Source organism: Lytechinus variegatus, chromosome 9, assembly GCF_018143015.1.
Source record: "Lytechinus variegatus isolate NC3 chromosome 9, Lvar_3.0, whole genome shotgun sequence".
Classification (NCBI taxonomy): Eukaryota; Metazoa; Echinodermata; class Echinoidea; order Temnopleuroida; family Toxopneustidae; genus Lytechinus; species Lytechinus variegatus.
This window is the reverse complement of record NC_054748.1, coordinates 4,952,232-4,965,449: the sequence shown is the minus strand read 5'-3', so window position 1 is coordinate 4,965,449 and position 13,218 is coordinate 4,952,232. Positions and strand designations below refer to the sequence as shown.

General features: G+C 40.0%; 1 protein-coding gene across 1 annotated transcript; it reads right to left on the bottom strand.

The window, feature by feature from the left end:
* Positions 1 to 208: 208 nt before the first annotated feature.
* On the bottom strand, positions 209 to 7,882 carry LOC121421230 (interferon-induced very large GTPase 1-like). The gene has a single exon (XM_041615893.1). It carries the CDS (start codon positions 7,880 to 7,882, stop codon positions 209 to 211), a length of 7,674 nt encoding a protein of 2,557 aa, XP_041471827.1.
* Positions 7,883 to 13,218: the final 5,336 nt, after the last annotated feature.

The window sequence follows — 13,218 nt, the reverse complement described above, 5'->3', positions numbered from 1 at the left end:
CTTTTCGTGCTTTACGGAAAGCTACGATTTCTTACTTCCATCCTCCTACGAATTTTGAGGGCTCACTCTTGTCTTGTTCAATATCAAATTACCTTGTAGAGCTCCTTCAATAGAGCTAAATCTCAAAACTATGAAGCATTCTTGAAATTGGTACGAGAATAGTGAATGCGCCTTATTCTACTTGCTCAAAGAAGAACCACGATGAATCCTAATGGTGGATTTTACGCAGGTCAGTCAATGCCTCCTTCTTTGTTATTGCCATCCAATCTTCTGGTATGTCAGGTAATTTTGCGTGATACCTATCCTTTAGTTGGTGTTGGTAGGTCACCATAAACCACATCCAATACTTGGATACGTCGTTAGTGGTATTAGGAGCTATGTCCCAATCGGGCAAGTAAGTTTTGTATTCTTTAATGTTATGCCAGACAAATTCGTCGCCAGTAGTTGAACATTTTCCAGATTTTCTGCATCTGTAGTTAACCAAAGTGCATTTGAATGCTAAATTACGCTGTATATCGAAGTTGCATGTTTCATGTTTCAGCTGCCGTCTAGAGTGATCTACCCCATCCATCTCACCTTTGCTATGCCATTTAGTACCTCCAATTCCATTTGGTCTATGCTGCATACACATGTGACTTCTCCCAGATAATTCATAATGGTCAGGTGTGGTGTCTGCACAGGGCTCCTTACAGAACGGGCACTGTTCTTGACAACCCCAGATCTTGTTTAGAACTTGCTGTGGCGGAGGCGTTCCATCCCAATCAACAGAGCATTTTGTCTCATTGGCAAATTCCTCTTCAAGATCTTCCTGAATGTTATCCAGCTGCTCCAGAATGATCCGTTGGAGATTGTTGAAATCCCCCACCGCTCTCTCACTCACTATGGTTAGTGTACTGACTGGTACGGCTAATTCCTCCGACGCTCTATGACAGAACTGTTCAATCCACAGTGCCATTCTAATCCCCTTCAGTCCCATAACCTTAGTTGTTGCATGATGAACGCTTTTTCTGACACACTGCATAATTTTCGAAGTATGACTCTTGGCTATTTCTGAATATCTGGACATTCCAAGATGTCTCGAAAACATCTTTTCATTTGTGTACTGGGTGATCCATTTTGATGCAAACTTTTTGGCATTGCGGATGTAAGACATATATTCCTTGAAGTTTGCTTTCACGGCCAGGTCATCCATCATTTTCACCATCAGGTAGTATTTCGTCATCTGAAAATCCATGAGAACTTCTTCGGTGCATTTTCTTGGAATTGCCTTCTTTACTGCCTCCTTAACAATTCCCTTCAAGCGAGTGCATAGTAGCTCACCTGCCATGACTTCTTCTGTGCTCTGTTTTACCTTGTTCTTGAAAAGACTCCAGGCAGTTTTCTTGTAGTCTTGTAGCTTGGCCTTAACGCCATGTTTCCTATTATATAATGATTGCATTGAGGTGAAAACCTGGACACAGTGACGGCTTACATAAACTGCCAGTTTAACAGTATATTCAGGTCGAATCGTAAACTTGAAGTCATCAGAAATATTGTGAGTCTCAATCTTATCCGTGATTTTTCGTATGACTTCTGTGGCATAAGACTTTTTGAATTTCACGTCATGATTAGAGAAACCTTCTAAGTACGTCCTTATTTCTGCCAGTATGCTGTTTGTCATTACCAGTGTGGTATTTCTGGCATCCAATTCTTGCTGATCGAAACCAGTTAGGTACTTATAACTTATCTTACTGATGCTTCTTTTCAAACTGATGTGGTCTTTTCTTACGAAATCTACAGCGACAACATCTTCCCGTAATGTCTGCTCAAGTGGAATATGTAGAGGATTGCGCCTAAGCTCCTCTCGTAGAAGGCTCCTATGGGCATGGAAACTACGGCGGAGAATATCCTCAATCACACAAACAATATTCAGTTCCTTGTCTTTGGTTTTTGTGGCAAGCTCGTTCACCATTGACACCCACATTGTTTCAAACTGCTTTTCTAGTTCTGCATCATTCGCTTCATTGCCTTTCAGTTTATCTGCCAGTTCAACTGCTTCGTTCATGATATGTATCTCATGGCTTGACCACTTTTGAGCCTGTATGATTTCTATTTCTCGTGCTTCTTTCACTGAAAGCAGATCTGCCCTGCCCTCACTTACTTGTAGCTCAACTGCCAATTTTAGTTGGTTAAGCTTCGAATCTTGCCACTGAATGATTATTTCCTGCAGGTCACAGTTCTCAAAGTAACTATTCAGACAAATCTTGATTTCATCAGCCTTTTCATTCACAACCTCTGATAGTTCGTCGTTAAGGAGGTGATAAGATTCCTGTAGGCCATCGATAGTTTCACATCTCTTCAATGTGATCTCTGCACCGTGTGACCAAGATTTCGTTTTGTTTTGCAATTCCCATTCCAAGTTGTAGTATTTGGTTTGCAATCTGTTGTATGCTCTCACTTCAAGGCTGTTACGGAAGCTAAAGACAAAGTCATCGGCAAGAACCCCATTCCATAGATCAGCGAGGCGAATTGCCAACTCTGAAGCTTTCATAAATGTCTTACCTTTTGATATTTCTCCTAAAATATTAGCTCTGACTGAATCTACCTTTTCACTATAGCCAGGATTTGCAGGTGCCATGGGTGGATCACCAAGCCAAAGATCAGAGAAGTACCAGACGTGCTTTTGGACATCGAAGTTAATAATCTGGGAGAAACTGTGAATGTCCGCTATGCTTTCACTGAGGGCTGCTTCTTTGGTCATATCATCCAAGTTCTCCTGTAGTTTCTGGCATCCATGCATCATCAGTTCTTTTGCATTGGTTGCCGGGACATTCTGGTGGACAAAGATGCAAGTTCTGTTGTCGCGGATGTGCTTGCTGACAAGATTCATCCTTAGAAATGCATGCACTGCAATCTGGAGAATGTCTTTCATTTCGGCTGTATTTTCTCCTTTGATGTTAATCAAGGTTACGTCTCCCAGACCAATCACAAGAGTTGCAAGTTCATTATCATGCTCATACTTAAGTTGTCCTAATTCTGGTGCTCGAAGTCCCTCCGTATCTACAACAGCCACGTAATCAAATGGCAGATTAGCGTCCCCATCGACAGGGATGATTTGCATGTATGCCCCCCTCGTGCACCTGCCTGCACTGACGGCGAACTGCAACCCGAACATGGTGTTCAAAAGTGTAGATTTCCCAGAGCTCTGGATACCCAAGACTGAGAGAACAAATATTTTTTTTTCGCCAAGAAGGTTTTCTAGCTTATTCAGCACTGCTCTGACCCACGCAATAGGAACGCTTGATGCATCTCCATCTACCAACTCTAAGGGGATTCCCTTTAACAGTAATTCAGCAGCTTTTTCTGGCAGAAACTCCAAAGCTGCCCTGGTGGCTTTTGCTACGTTGCTGCCCACATCTACCGCTTCGTAAAGCTGGCCTAGCTCTCTGAAAAGATTTTCTAGCCCAAGCGAAGCACTGGAAAGCTGATTCTCTCTATCATCCACTTCCAATTTCAAGCTTTGTACAGTTGTCCTGTCATCGTCTTGTTTTGCCTCCTGAAACTGTGACCATGTCTTCTGGTAAAGCCTGCGCAGGCCTGGCAAGTTAGCTCGCGATTTTTCATCTAAGGATAGGTTCATCCACTTCAGGAAATACATAACCACATCTGCGTTACTTTTTAGATTTGACATAAAGTCTTTGATGAATGGAGTGAGTCTGTTGCATATTTGCATCTGCTTTTTACGAAGACGGTTCATGTCTTGTTTCACTCTACTGGCTTGGTATGCTGACGTTGATTGCGAGCCCTTTCCACTTGCTCGATGGTGTTTCTTTAGCAGCTTGCAGTACTCTATCCATTCAACCCCTTGCAACGGAAGAAACATTGCTTTGCAGTCCTTAATGTCTTCATCTGCAATGTGACTAATAACATATTCTGCAAGAGCCTTACCTTTAAGACAGGCCTCATCCTCATACTCATCGACGGCGACTCCCATTTTCTTTGCACTTTTAGCGCAATCTTCGATCATTTTGCCAGAACACCCATTAAGAGCCTCTCTCAGATTTCCCCTAGCTTCAGTCTTGAGCTCACTGGCATTTTTTTTTACACCTTTCAGAGTACAGGATAAAATAGTAGGAACCCTTTTCAAAATATCCTTGCCAACCGCCTCATGACATTTTCGTATTTCGCCGAGGATCTGTTTGTTTTGTTCATTTACCAAAAGGAGTATGACTTTATCACCTGTCTTCAAAATGTGTTGGCATGTCTCGGTGTGGGGGGATTTTGCCAGGTCTTGAGCACTGACTATGACAAACAGCACATGCGAAATTTCCTGTAAAATTTCCAACTGCTTCTTCGTATATGAGGCATCACCTCTCAAATTGAGAAACATTGTTGTGCTTGGAAGATGTTCTTTCTCCTTGCCCGCTGTTATGAACCAAGAACATTCCACAAGACCATTAGTAATACTCCTTGCTGTGGCACCATTGTCACAATCATGATGGAAGAAGGTGTCATGACCGTCATCCCTAAGAATATCATTCATCAGCTTGGACTTAGATAGTGGTGGTCTGCCCAGTCTTACAAATGACACCAAGGGAAAAGGTTTTTCTGTCACTGGTGTCTCAAAAACTTCTTTGTGCTTACCGTGCCACTGAACAATTATAGTTCTGAGTGACCACAGTGACATGCCTATATTGTCTTCTGATCCTGTAGGATACAAGAAGGGAATAGCAAGTTTGCAAACAAACAGCTTCTGAGCAAGTGTTTGTTTAAGAAAGTTATCACAACATGTGAATATGGCCACAATCGCATCCAAAGTGCTAAGATGTACTGGCTTGTCCTCACCATCACTAGCATTATTCATTTCCAGGAGAGCTTCAATGTCACAGTAACCTCCGTCATCTGGCATTTGTTCTCCTGATGGTTTGTTTATCACTGACAGAAGTTGATCTCTTGCATGGAAATCAATCATAAGGAGTTTGTGTATAATCATCCAAGGAATATCAATCAGCTTGATTTGCTCTGTGACCCTTTTAATGGCAATGGCGTCCAAAAGAGAAATCTTAGATGAATAGTGTTTCTCTAAGCCTAAGGACTGCAGGATACCTGAAAAGTCTTCTTGCACTCTGTTCCCAGAATCGGTTTTCATAACCGGTCTTTCATCTTGAGTTTGTCCGTCTTGAGAACTCACAATATTTTCTACATCAACGATATTCAATTCCTTTTCTTCAAAAGCGGACATGTTGCCGCTTGCCAACTCCCCAGTGACATTTTTCATGTTAACCCAATTAAACGGTGGATGGGTTGCATACTTGTTAAGGACCTTGTTCAATTCAAATGATAACACTTGCCTAAGTTCCTTAATTATTTCAGAAAAATAATTTTCTGATGCCTTGCTATCTTTGTCAAAGTTGCCAGAAGACAATGAGGTATGAATAAGAAATGCCTCCAACTGGATTATCCCTTTCTCTTTATGGACTTGAAACTCATTCCAAGACACTTCAATCGATTGGACGAAATCCTGTATCTTCTCCATTGTAAGAAGCGTCTCAAACTTCCTTGTAGGCCAATGGTAGTGAATAGACAACAGGGCAATTTTCAGAAAAAACATTTCATGTTCTCTCCCAGATGACTGTAAGTCCTCTAGAAGCTGGCCCACACAGAGTGCGAAATCTACTGTTGCCCCTGCATTGATACCATCTATTACCTGGACATTTTTCTCTACATTCTTTGCATGTTCTACTTGCAGTAACGGAATAAAATTTTCCTTTAGAATCGTCATCAAGTCAGGTGTGTTCTTGACATTAGCATTAGCCAGTATAGTGGGAGCATCTACACTGGTCGATTTAACCCACTCCATGATTTTATGTTTGCCAGGGAATTCTCTGAATTTACCAGGATTGACTAGCTTCTTTATAAGAAACCGTATAAGTGTCACATCCGATGGAACAAACACATCTTTCAGTTCCACGATATTTCCAAGAAAGTGGATTATGCTCGTTTCAGTGCATAACTTGTGCTCCCAGTATTTGTTTGTGCCTGTCTGTACCCCAACCCGTTCGACCGTTTTCAGCATCTCTTGAAGATATTCAATACACTTTTCTGGTAGTATTGGAGAAGAATTCCACTTGTCAATATTTTCTATTAATACCTCCATTTCTTCAAGTCCTTTCATAAAAGAACGTTCTTTGTCATTGACTACTGGGTAACCACTTATCCTTTCCCAGACCGCCCTTAAACACGATTGAAGTTCATAAGGTTCCTGGAAATCACCCTCGTGGTTAGAAATCAGCTTCCAAATTCCAACAAAGTCAGTAAATAAAGACAGTCCTCTATCTATGAGTGCCCAGGAACTAGTGCATGTTGCAAGACCAATCTTCCAAATTTCCAATACGATGACACCTCCAGGCCCCCCTTTCCTGGAAGGTTGTAAAGTGATTTTTGCAAGATCTGATTTCTCATAATCATCTTTGAAGCTCCCATGTGTTTTCATTTGGTGGGCACTAACTAAGCCACCCACAGTGAATGGAAGGCCGGAAAAGCTGCCTGAAATGTAGGAACTGAGTGCATCTCGAACCAAGCACTTGGTTTTACCCCTTTTGGGTTTGGTCTCGCTTGTGTATGTTGCAACACATTTGTTAACCCCACCAAAATGAAGAACCCCGGCATTGACATGTGACCCATATGCAAAAAGGAAGTCCTCACATTTTTTGTTCACGAATTCTACGTTTTCGCCTCCTACCAAAAGCCGGTCAATGGCCTTGAGATCTTGCAGAGCATGTTGGGAGAGTTTCAAGCTATATAGATTCAGCTCACACGCTGCAAGGGGAACAACAGAATATATTACCTTTGATTCAAAATGGGACTGCTTGTGAGATTCCAATTCTTGTGTATCTCTCTTCTTGTATTTTTCGCAAAACTTGGCCTCAGCTTTGAACCCCCAACCACTGCCTTTCATAGTAGCAGCAGCATTGTACCCAATATTATCAAGGTAACAGTGAAAATTATCAGATTTTGCTTTGGTGGAGAAGGTAGCAACGTCCTTAACTTCCGTCATCAAAGGATTCTTAAGTGACACATTAGTAGGTGTGCTGAGCACAGTCCGTTTAACTAAATCTCCACGGAAAGCTTCACCCACCAGAATACCCTTCAAGGCTAACCCTGCTGAAGCATTTTCTAGAATTTCTGCTGCGCTATTCTTTGGTCTACCTTCATTTAGCTTGTTAATTTTCTCAAGGTCAGAGCTTATCTCGCTAATTATATAATCAATACCTTTGCTTTCATACTTTTCTATCCATTCTTCCTTAGGAACTAATAATAGTTCTCTCAACTGATCCACCATTCGGTTCATCGTATCATCAGTACGATCTTTATCTTCCTGACTACTGTATATCTTCCTGACTTTGACCATACCTTTTAGTTGATTTTGGATTTGCTCCTTTTTTTCCGTGTAATGTTTCTGAAGTTCGCCTATGAAAACTTTACTATCTTCGTTAGTACTACAAAACAAATTTTTGAGTACGCTTCCTTCCCAATCATACCTGACTTCGGCCTTCAGCTTGTTGAAGTCTTCTATTTTCAGATTTGCAGACTGTGCCATTTGGGTAATACCTAGTTTTTTCCTCAAGACATCTGCCCAGTATTCACCCTCTAAACCTGCCTCGGTCATTCTTACAACAATATTTGGTTCAACATCTTTTTCTCCCTGAATGGACTTTGATTTTCTTTTGATGCCGATGAGTTTTCTCAAAGCTTTCTTTTCCAAGTCGTGTCTAGTAGAATCATTTAAAATTTTCAAGTCGGTTTCCCCTAGGTGCTGAATTGGCTGTGGAAGGGAGATATTAAGTTTGGTCTTCAAGATATCTACCCAGTAATCAACCTCTAGACCAGCTTGAATCAACATCTCGCCCAGCTCAGATCTTGTGTCTTGTCCTGCATATGACTTGGCTTTTTCTGAAAGTAGATTAAAAATCATCGAAAAGATAAAAGTAACAGTTTTGGGGGGACTATACGGAAAAGTAAAATTCACAACTGAAAAAAAAATTCTAATGCCATCCAGAGTAAGTTGACACCATGACGAATATTGTATGCATTAACACACGCCCCTCAATGATCTCGTTAAGCAGTACTTTATTCTTACCTTTCACTATTTCTTCTTTAAGCGCATAGGGACAGGCTATGCTATGTGTGATGCGCTATACGAGAATTGAGCATTATTATTATTAGATGGCTTCATGATTTTGAAAGTTAGAATAGTTTCAGACACTACATCTTTTATACTTTTTATATATTTTTTTTAACTTCAATGTGCCACAAATAAGATGTCTTCTTTTTCGGCTACCTCCGTTCTCATTTTTATACTTTGTTATCATTTTATTTTCATGTGATCTCTTGAGGAGAAATAAACTAAACCTGAAACATTAAATTAAAGAGGAACACGTCCTTTTTTCTTCTCCTTCATCTTCGCCGTAAGTGTATGCCAAAGTCTTGGAGATATTTTCGTGTTGTTGTGTAGGTGTACACAAAGGGTCTCAGTAAAAAAAGTTTTCAATACTTCAAAAAGACATCGGTGAGATTTTAACCGATCTCGATATTTAGCACTTCTCTTTTTAATTTTTAGAGGGGTACATGTATAGCAGACGGCGCAAAATGGACCAGAATGAGTTCGAAGTGCGCTGGAATTATATTCCGTGCAATGGTAACAAAAATGCTCAGGAATAATCGTAGGCGCAGAATCGATTGGACACAATTCCGAACCCATTTGGCGTCATCTGAGTAAAAACAATTAGATTTACTCCTTAAAACCTATCTCTAACATGTCTAAGGAGGCGACTAGCGCTAAACAATTTGGACTATTTAGAAATTTGTATTAGGTGTTACTTTAAGATTGGTCTGACAAAAGCTAGGCTATGCTTTTTACCTGTCTAAAAGATTTTCATTAATAAATAAAACCCCGTTAAAATCTATAAACATTAACCGGATTTTATCAAGCTGTGTAGCTTTGGGTAGCAGACAAAAAGGAGTTACATGTAGTATATCATACCATAAATGTTTCTTGAGAGTTTTTCGCCGAACTGAATCTACACGTCACTTATCTTTGAAAGAGGGGCGGTCGTTCAGTCCTTATATGCGCTATCACCCGTACTTCTGATTACATTATTCACATTTCTTTTCATTTTCGTGAAATCCACGTCTGGGAATGTCATCACATTCGTGGAAACTCGAAAATTGTCACATTTTACGACCTTACGTAGGATATTAACAACCTTAATGCACATTCCGGACTGAAATATTATATGGAAGTATTCTTCAATGTGTTTTCTTTCAACCAAGGGCCATGTTTCAACTGAGCACTCTGAGCCGTAAGCTGTTCTACCAATCGGACCCTGCTTAACATAATAAGTTTTTACTATCATCCTCCGTTCTCATACATCGAACGCCTGACATGAGGTCAGACGGTCCTATTGTTTAAGCCTTTGGTTTAATTCTGCCAGGGATCGAACCCACGACCTCTCGTTCATGAGGAGGGCGCTCTACCACTGAGCCAGTATATCCGGTTGGTCAGTTGCTCAATTATGCTTCTTTGCTACGCGATTAATGGGATGAATGCAGCTTAGCTTTTAATGGAAGTAGACTCCAATATTTTTTGCTGAGTCCCTTTGTTCAAGGTTTGTCCATTTAGGATATAAATAATTCAAAAAAAATATGTGATTTTTGTACTAATTTGCATGATTTATGCAAATTAGACAGTAATTCATGTATACAATTTTTTTTCGCGAGTGGTTTTCTTTCTTGCATCCACCTCATAGGCAGATTTAGGGGATCCAAGGGGCCCTGCCCCTACCCCTATTGGAAGAGCAAAAGAAAAGAGAGAGAGAGGAGAGGAGAAAACAAAAGTGAAAGAAGACGAGTGAATAAAATAAGATGTTTGAAAGACTTAGAAAATGAACAAAATTTTTGATGTCACTACATAAAATTTTTGCTCGCGCATCGCGGTCGCATTGCCTTTTAGGTGATTTACATATCTTGCTCAATATGCTGAATATATGAAGTTTCGAAGTCAATATACAAAACATATTTCATTATTTTGTTTGATTTACAAATTGATATTAAAAAAGTGCTCTTTAAAAAAATGTCAGTTTTATGGTGTGAATATTAACATTTTCTACTCGCTACGTGATCGCAAAATTTTATTTTTCAGATACCAATTATTTTCGTGTATTCCATAACGTATCAGCTAGCGCTGCACCCTCGCATTTTTATTGGTGAGTTATGTATATCTCAATATTAATTCTATAACAAATTATTCAAAATCCCCATTTTGTGATAATCAAAAATTTCTGCTCGCGATTTGGGCCCGCATTTATTGTTCAAAAATATATTCATGCATCCTATTCATAATTACAAAACTGCTTGAAATGTCCAGTTTCCAGGCCATTACATCAACAGATTTCGAGCTGTCATTTGGCTTATCAGATGAATAAATGAGATATTAATTTTAATAAAAAATGGTCTACTTTTCAGAATGGAATATCGACAAATTCCATCTCGCGGTTAAGAAGAGAAATAGGAAAATAATTATCATTTTTATATGGTGACATATTGCCCTTAGAATGTCAGAATATCAGCTCTTTATGCATGATTGATTTTCATGATAAAAAAATATTTTAGAATGCCCAGATTCTAAGTCTAAATACATGCGCGCGCATGATTATTTAGATACGCAGCTTTTTTGCTATTTAAATAAATTTTCTGCTCGCGCTTTGTGCTTACATTACCAATGTAGGAAGATCTCCAAATACTAATCCTTTTCATGATTCACAAAACGTGAATAGAGCGTCCCTTTTTTAGGTGTAAATTTCGAATTTTTCCGCTCTCGCTTCGCGCTAGCAACTATTGTTTAATGATATGCCTATCCTGTTCACGATTACAAAATGTGCTTAGAATTACTACTCTTTAGGTAAAAATGTCAAATATTTTCAGCTCGCGCTTCGCTTGTATTTGTGAATATTCCACCATGGCTTCATTCGATGTTGAAGAATTTTTTGCAATGACAGAATTGTCATATGATCATTTGAAGTCACCAAAGAAAGCTGATTTGATAACACATTGTGATCATTTGGGTGCATCTCTAGCCCGAGGTTTAAAGAAAGCAGAGATAATTGACTCGTTAGCTAGTCACATGAAGCTTACAGAGGAGTCTGAAACTTATATCAATATTTCAGATGATGCTCAGGTCCAACTAGCAAAAATTCAATTGAAGAAAGAGAAAATCAGAGAAAACATTAAAATGGAGAAAATGAGACTGGAGTTCCAATTAAACATGAAAGAAATTGAGTTAGCTCATGAAAATACTAACTCTGCTCAAGATTAATCTCCCCAAGGCTTTCATGTGGCGAAAAACATTCTCCTTGTGCCGATATTTGATGAAGAGGGAGTTGATAATATTTTGTGTCATTTGAAAAAGTGGCCAAGAGACTGAATTGGCCCGAGGAATACTGGACTCTTCTCCTCCAAAGTGTTTTTGTTGGAAAGGCTGCAAAAGTCTATTCTTCGCTCTCTGAAATGCAATTATGTGACTATGCTACAGTGAAAGAAACAATTATCAATGCATATGAGTTGGTACCAGAAGCGTACAGACATAGATTTAGGAACATGCAAAGACAATCAGGCCAGACTTATGTTAAATTTGCTAGGGAACAAGAAATGATGTTCGATAAGTGGTACAGATCACTGAAAGTTGACAAAGATTGGTCAGCTTAGGGAAGTTGTACTCCTAGAAGAATTCAAAAAGAGTCTTCCTTTTGGCATCAAATCTCACTTAGATGACCATAGAGTTACTGAAGTCAGTAAAGCAGCCATAGTAGCTGATGAATTTGAGGTCACACATAAAGGTAGTGGAGAAGAATTATTGGAAAAAGAAAGGTAAAGGTTCATTTCAATCCCACAATAAACCTGTTGAGGGAAAATATGCAAGCAAGAACAAAGACACTAACAAGAATCAGGCTAGTGAGGGCACAGAATCAACCAAAAGGTCGTAGTCGTAGTTCAAAATTTGTACTCATTGTCATAAATCGGGACATTTGAAAGAATCATGTTGGAAATTGGTTGAAATGCCAACCAAAGTTAAGAAAGACATGGGTTTTGTCAAGCAAACAAGTGTTTCCTCGATGGAGTTTGTCCCATCAGAGCCCAATCGAGATGTTGAGAGTGTTGTATTTGCTGATAAAGTCAAGCAGGTTGATGAAACCTTTAGAAGCTTTTTGTATGATGGTGAAGTTCGACTGGTGCTGCTGGTAGGTTAGTGGTGATCCTTAGGGATACAGTGGATGCACAGTCCCTGATGGTGCCAGGGGATTCGGCTCTTCCTCCGGAGAGCTCAGAGAACGCCAAAGTTTTAATTCAAGGTATTGGCCCAAATTTCATGTAGGTCCCTTTGCATAAGGTCGACTTAAGGTGTGACCTAGTTAGTGGTCCTGTGACTGTTGGTGTCGTTCCAGAATTACCCATGGAAGGTGTTGATTTCTTGTTAGGTAATGACTTGGCTGGAGATAGAGTTGTTGCATCTCCAGTGGTTTCGGAGAAGCCAGTTGATGTAGCTGAAACTGAATTGTTGCAGGAAGATTTTCCAGGGATTTTTCCGGATTGTGTTGTTACTAGGTCTCAGACTCGTGGAGCTGAGAAGGATGATGCGGAATCTGCTGATGTAGGAGAGAGTACTGATGTCTGGTTAGCTGAAACCTTTTCAAGGATTTGAATGGGGATAGTGCTGAAGGCTCTGTTGCTGACAATGACAGTTTGTTTAGTAGATCCTCCCTTGTACAGGCACAACAGGCAGACCCAGAATTGAAAAGCTTGTCACAGAAAGCATGTTCTGAAGCTGAGGCTGATAAGGTTCCTGAGTGATTTTATGTGCCGCCTAAGATGCACAAAGATGTTGTGCATTTCTCTAAGACATGTCACACATGTCAGATTATTGGCAAAGCACAGCCTTCTATCAAGCCTGCTCCATTGATAACCATTCCTGCATTTGATGAAACCTTTAACTAGGGTTCTTGTTGATTGTGTCGTACCCTTACCCAGAACGAGGTCGGGTCACAAATTTCTCCTGACGATTATGGACTTGTATACACGTTTTCCAGAGGCGATACCTTTGAGGAGTATCACTTCAAAGGCAGTGGTGCAGGCATTAGTGCAGTTTTTCACTCGGTATGGTCTACCTAAGGAAATTCAGCCTGA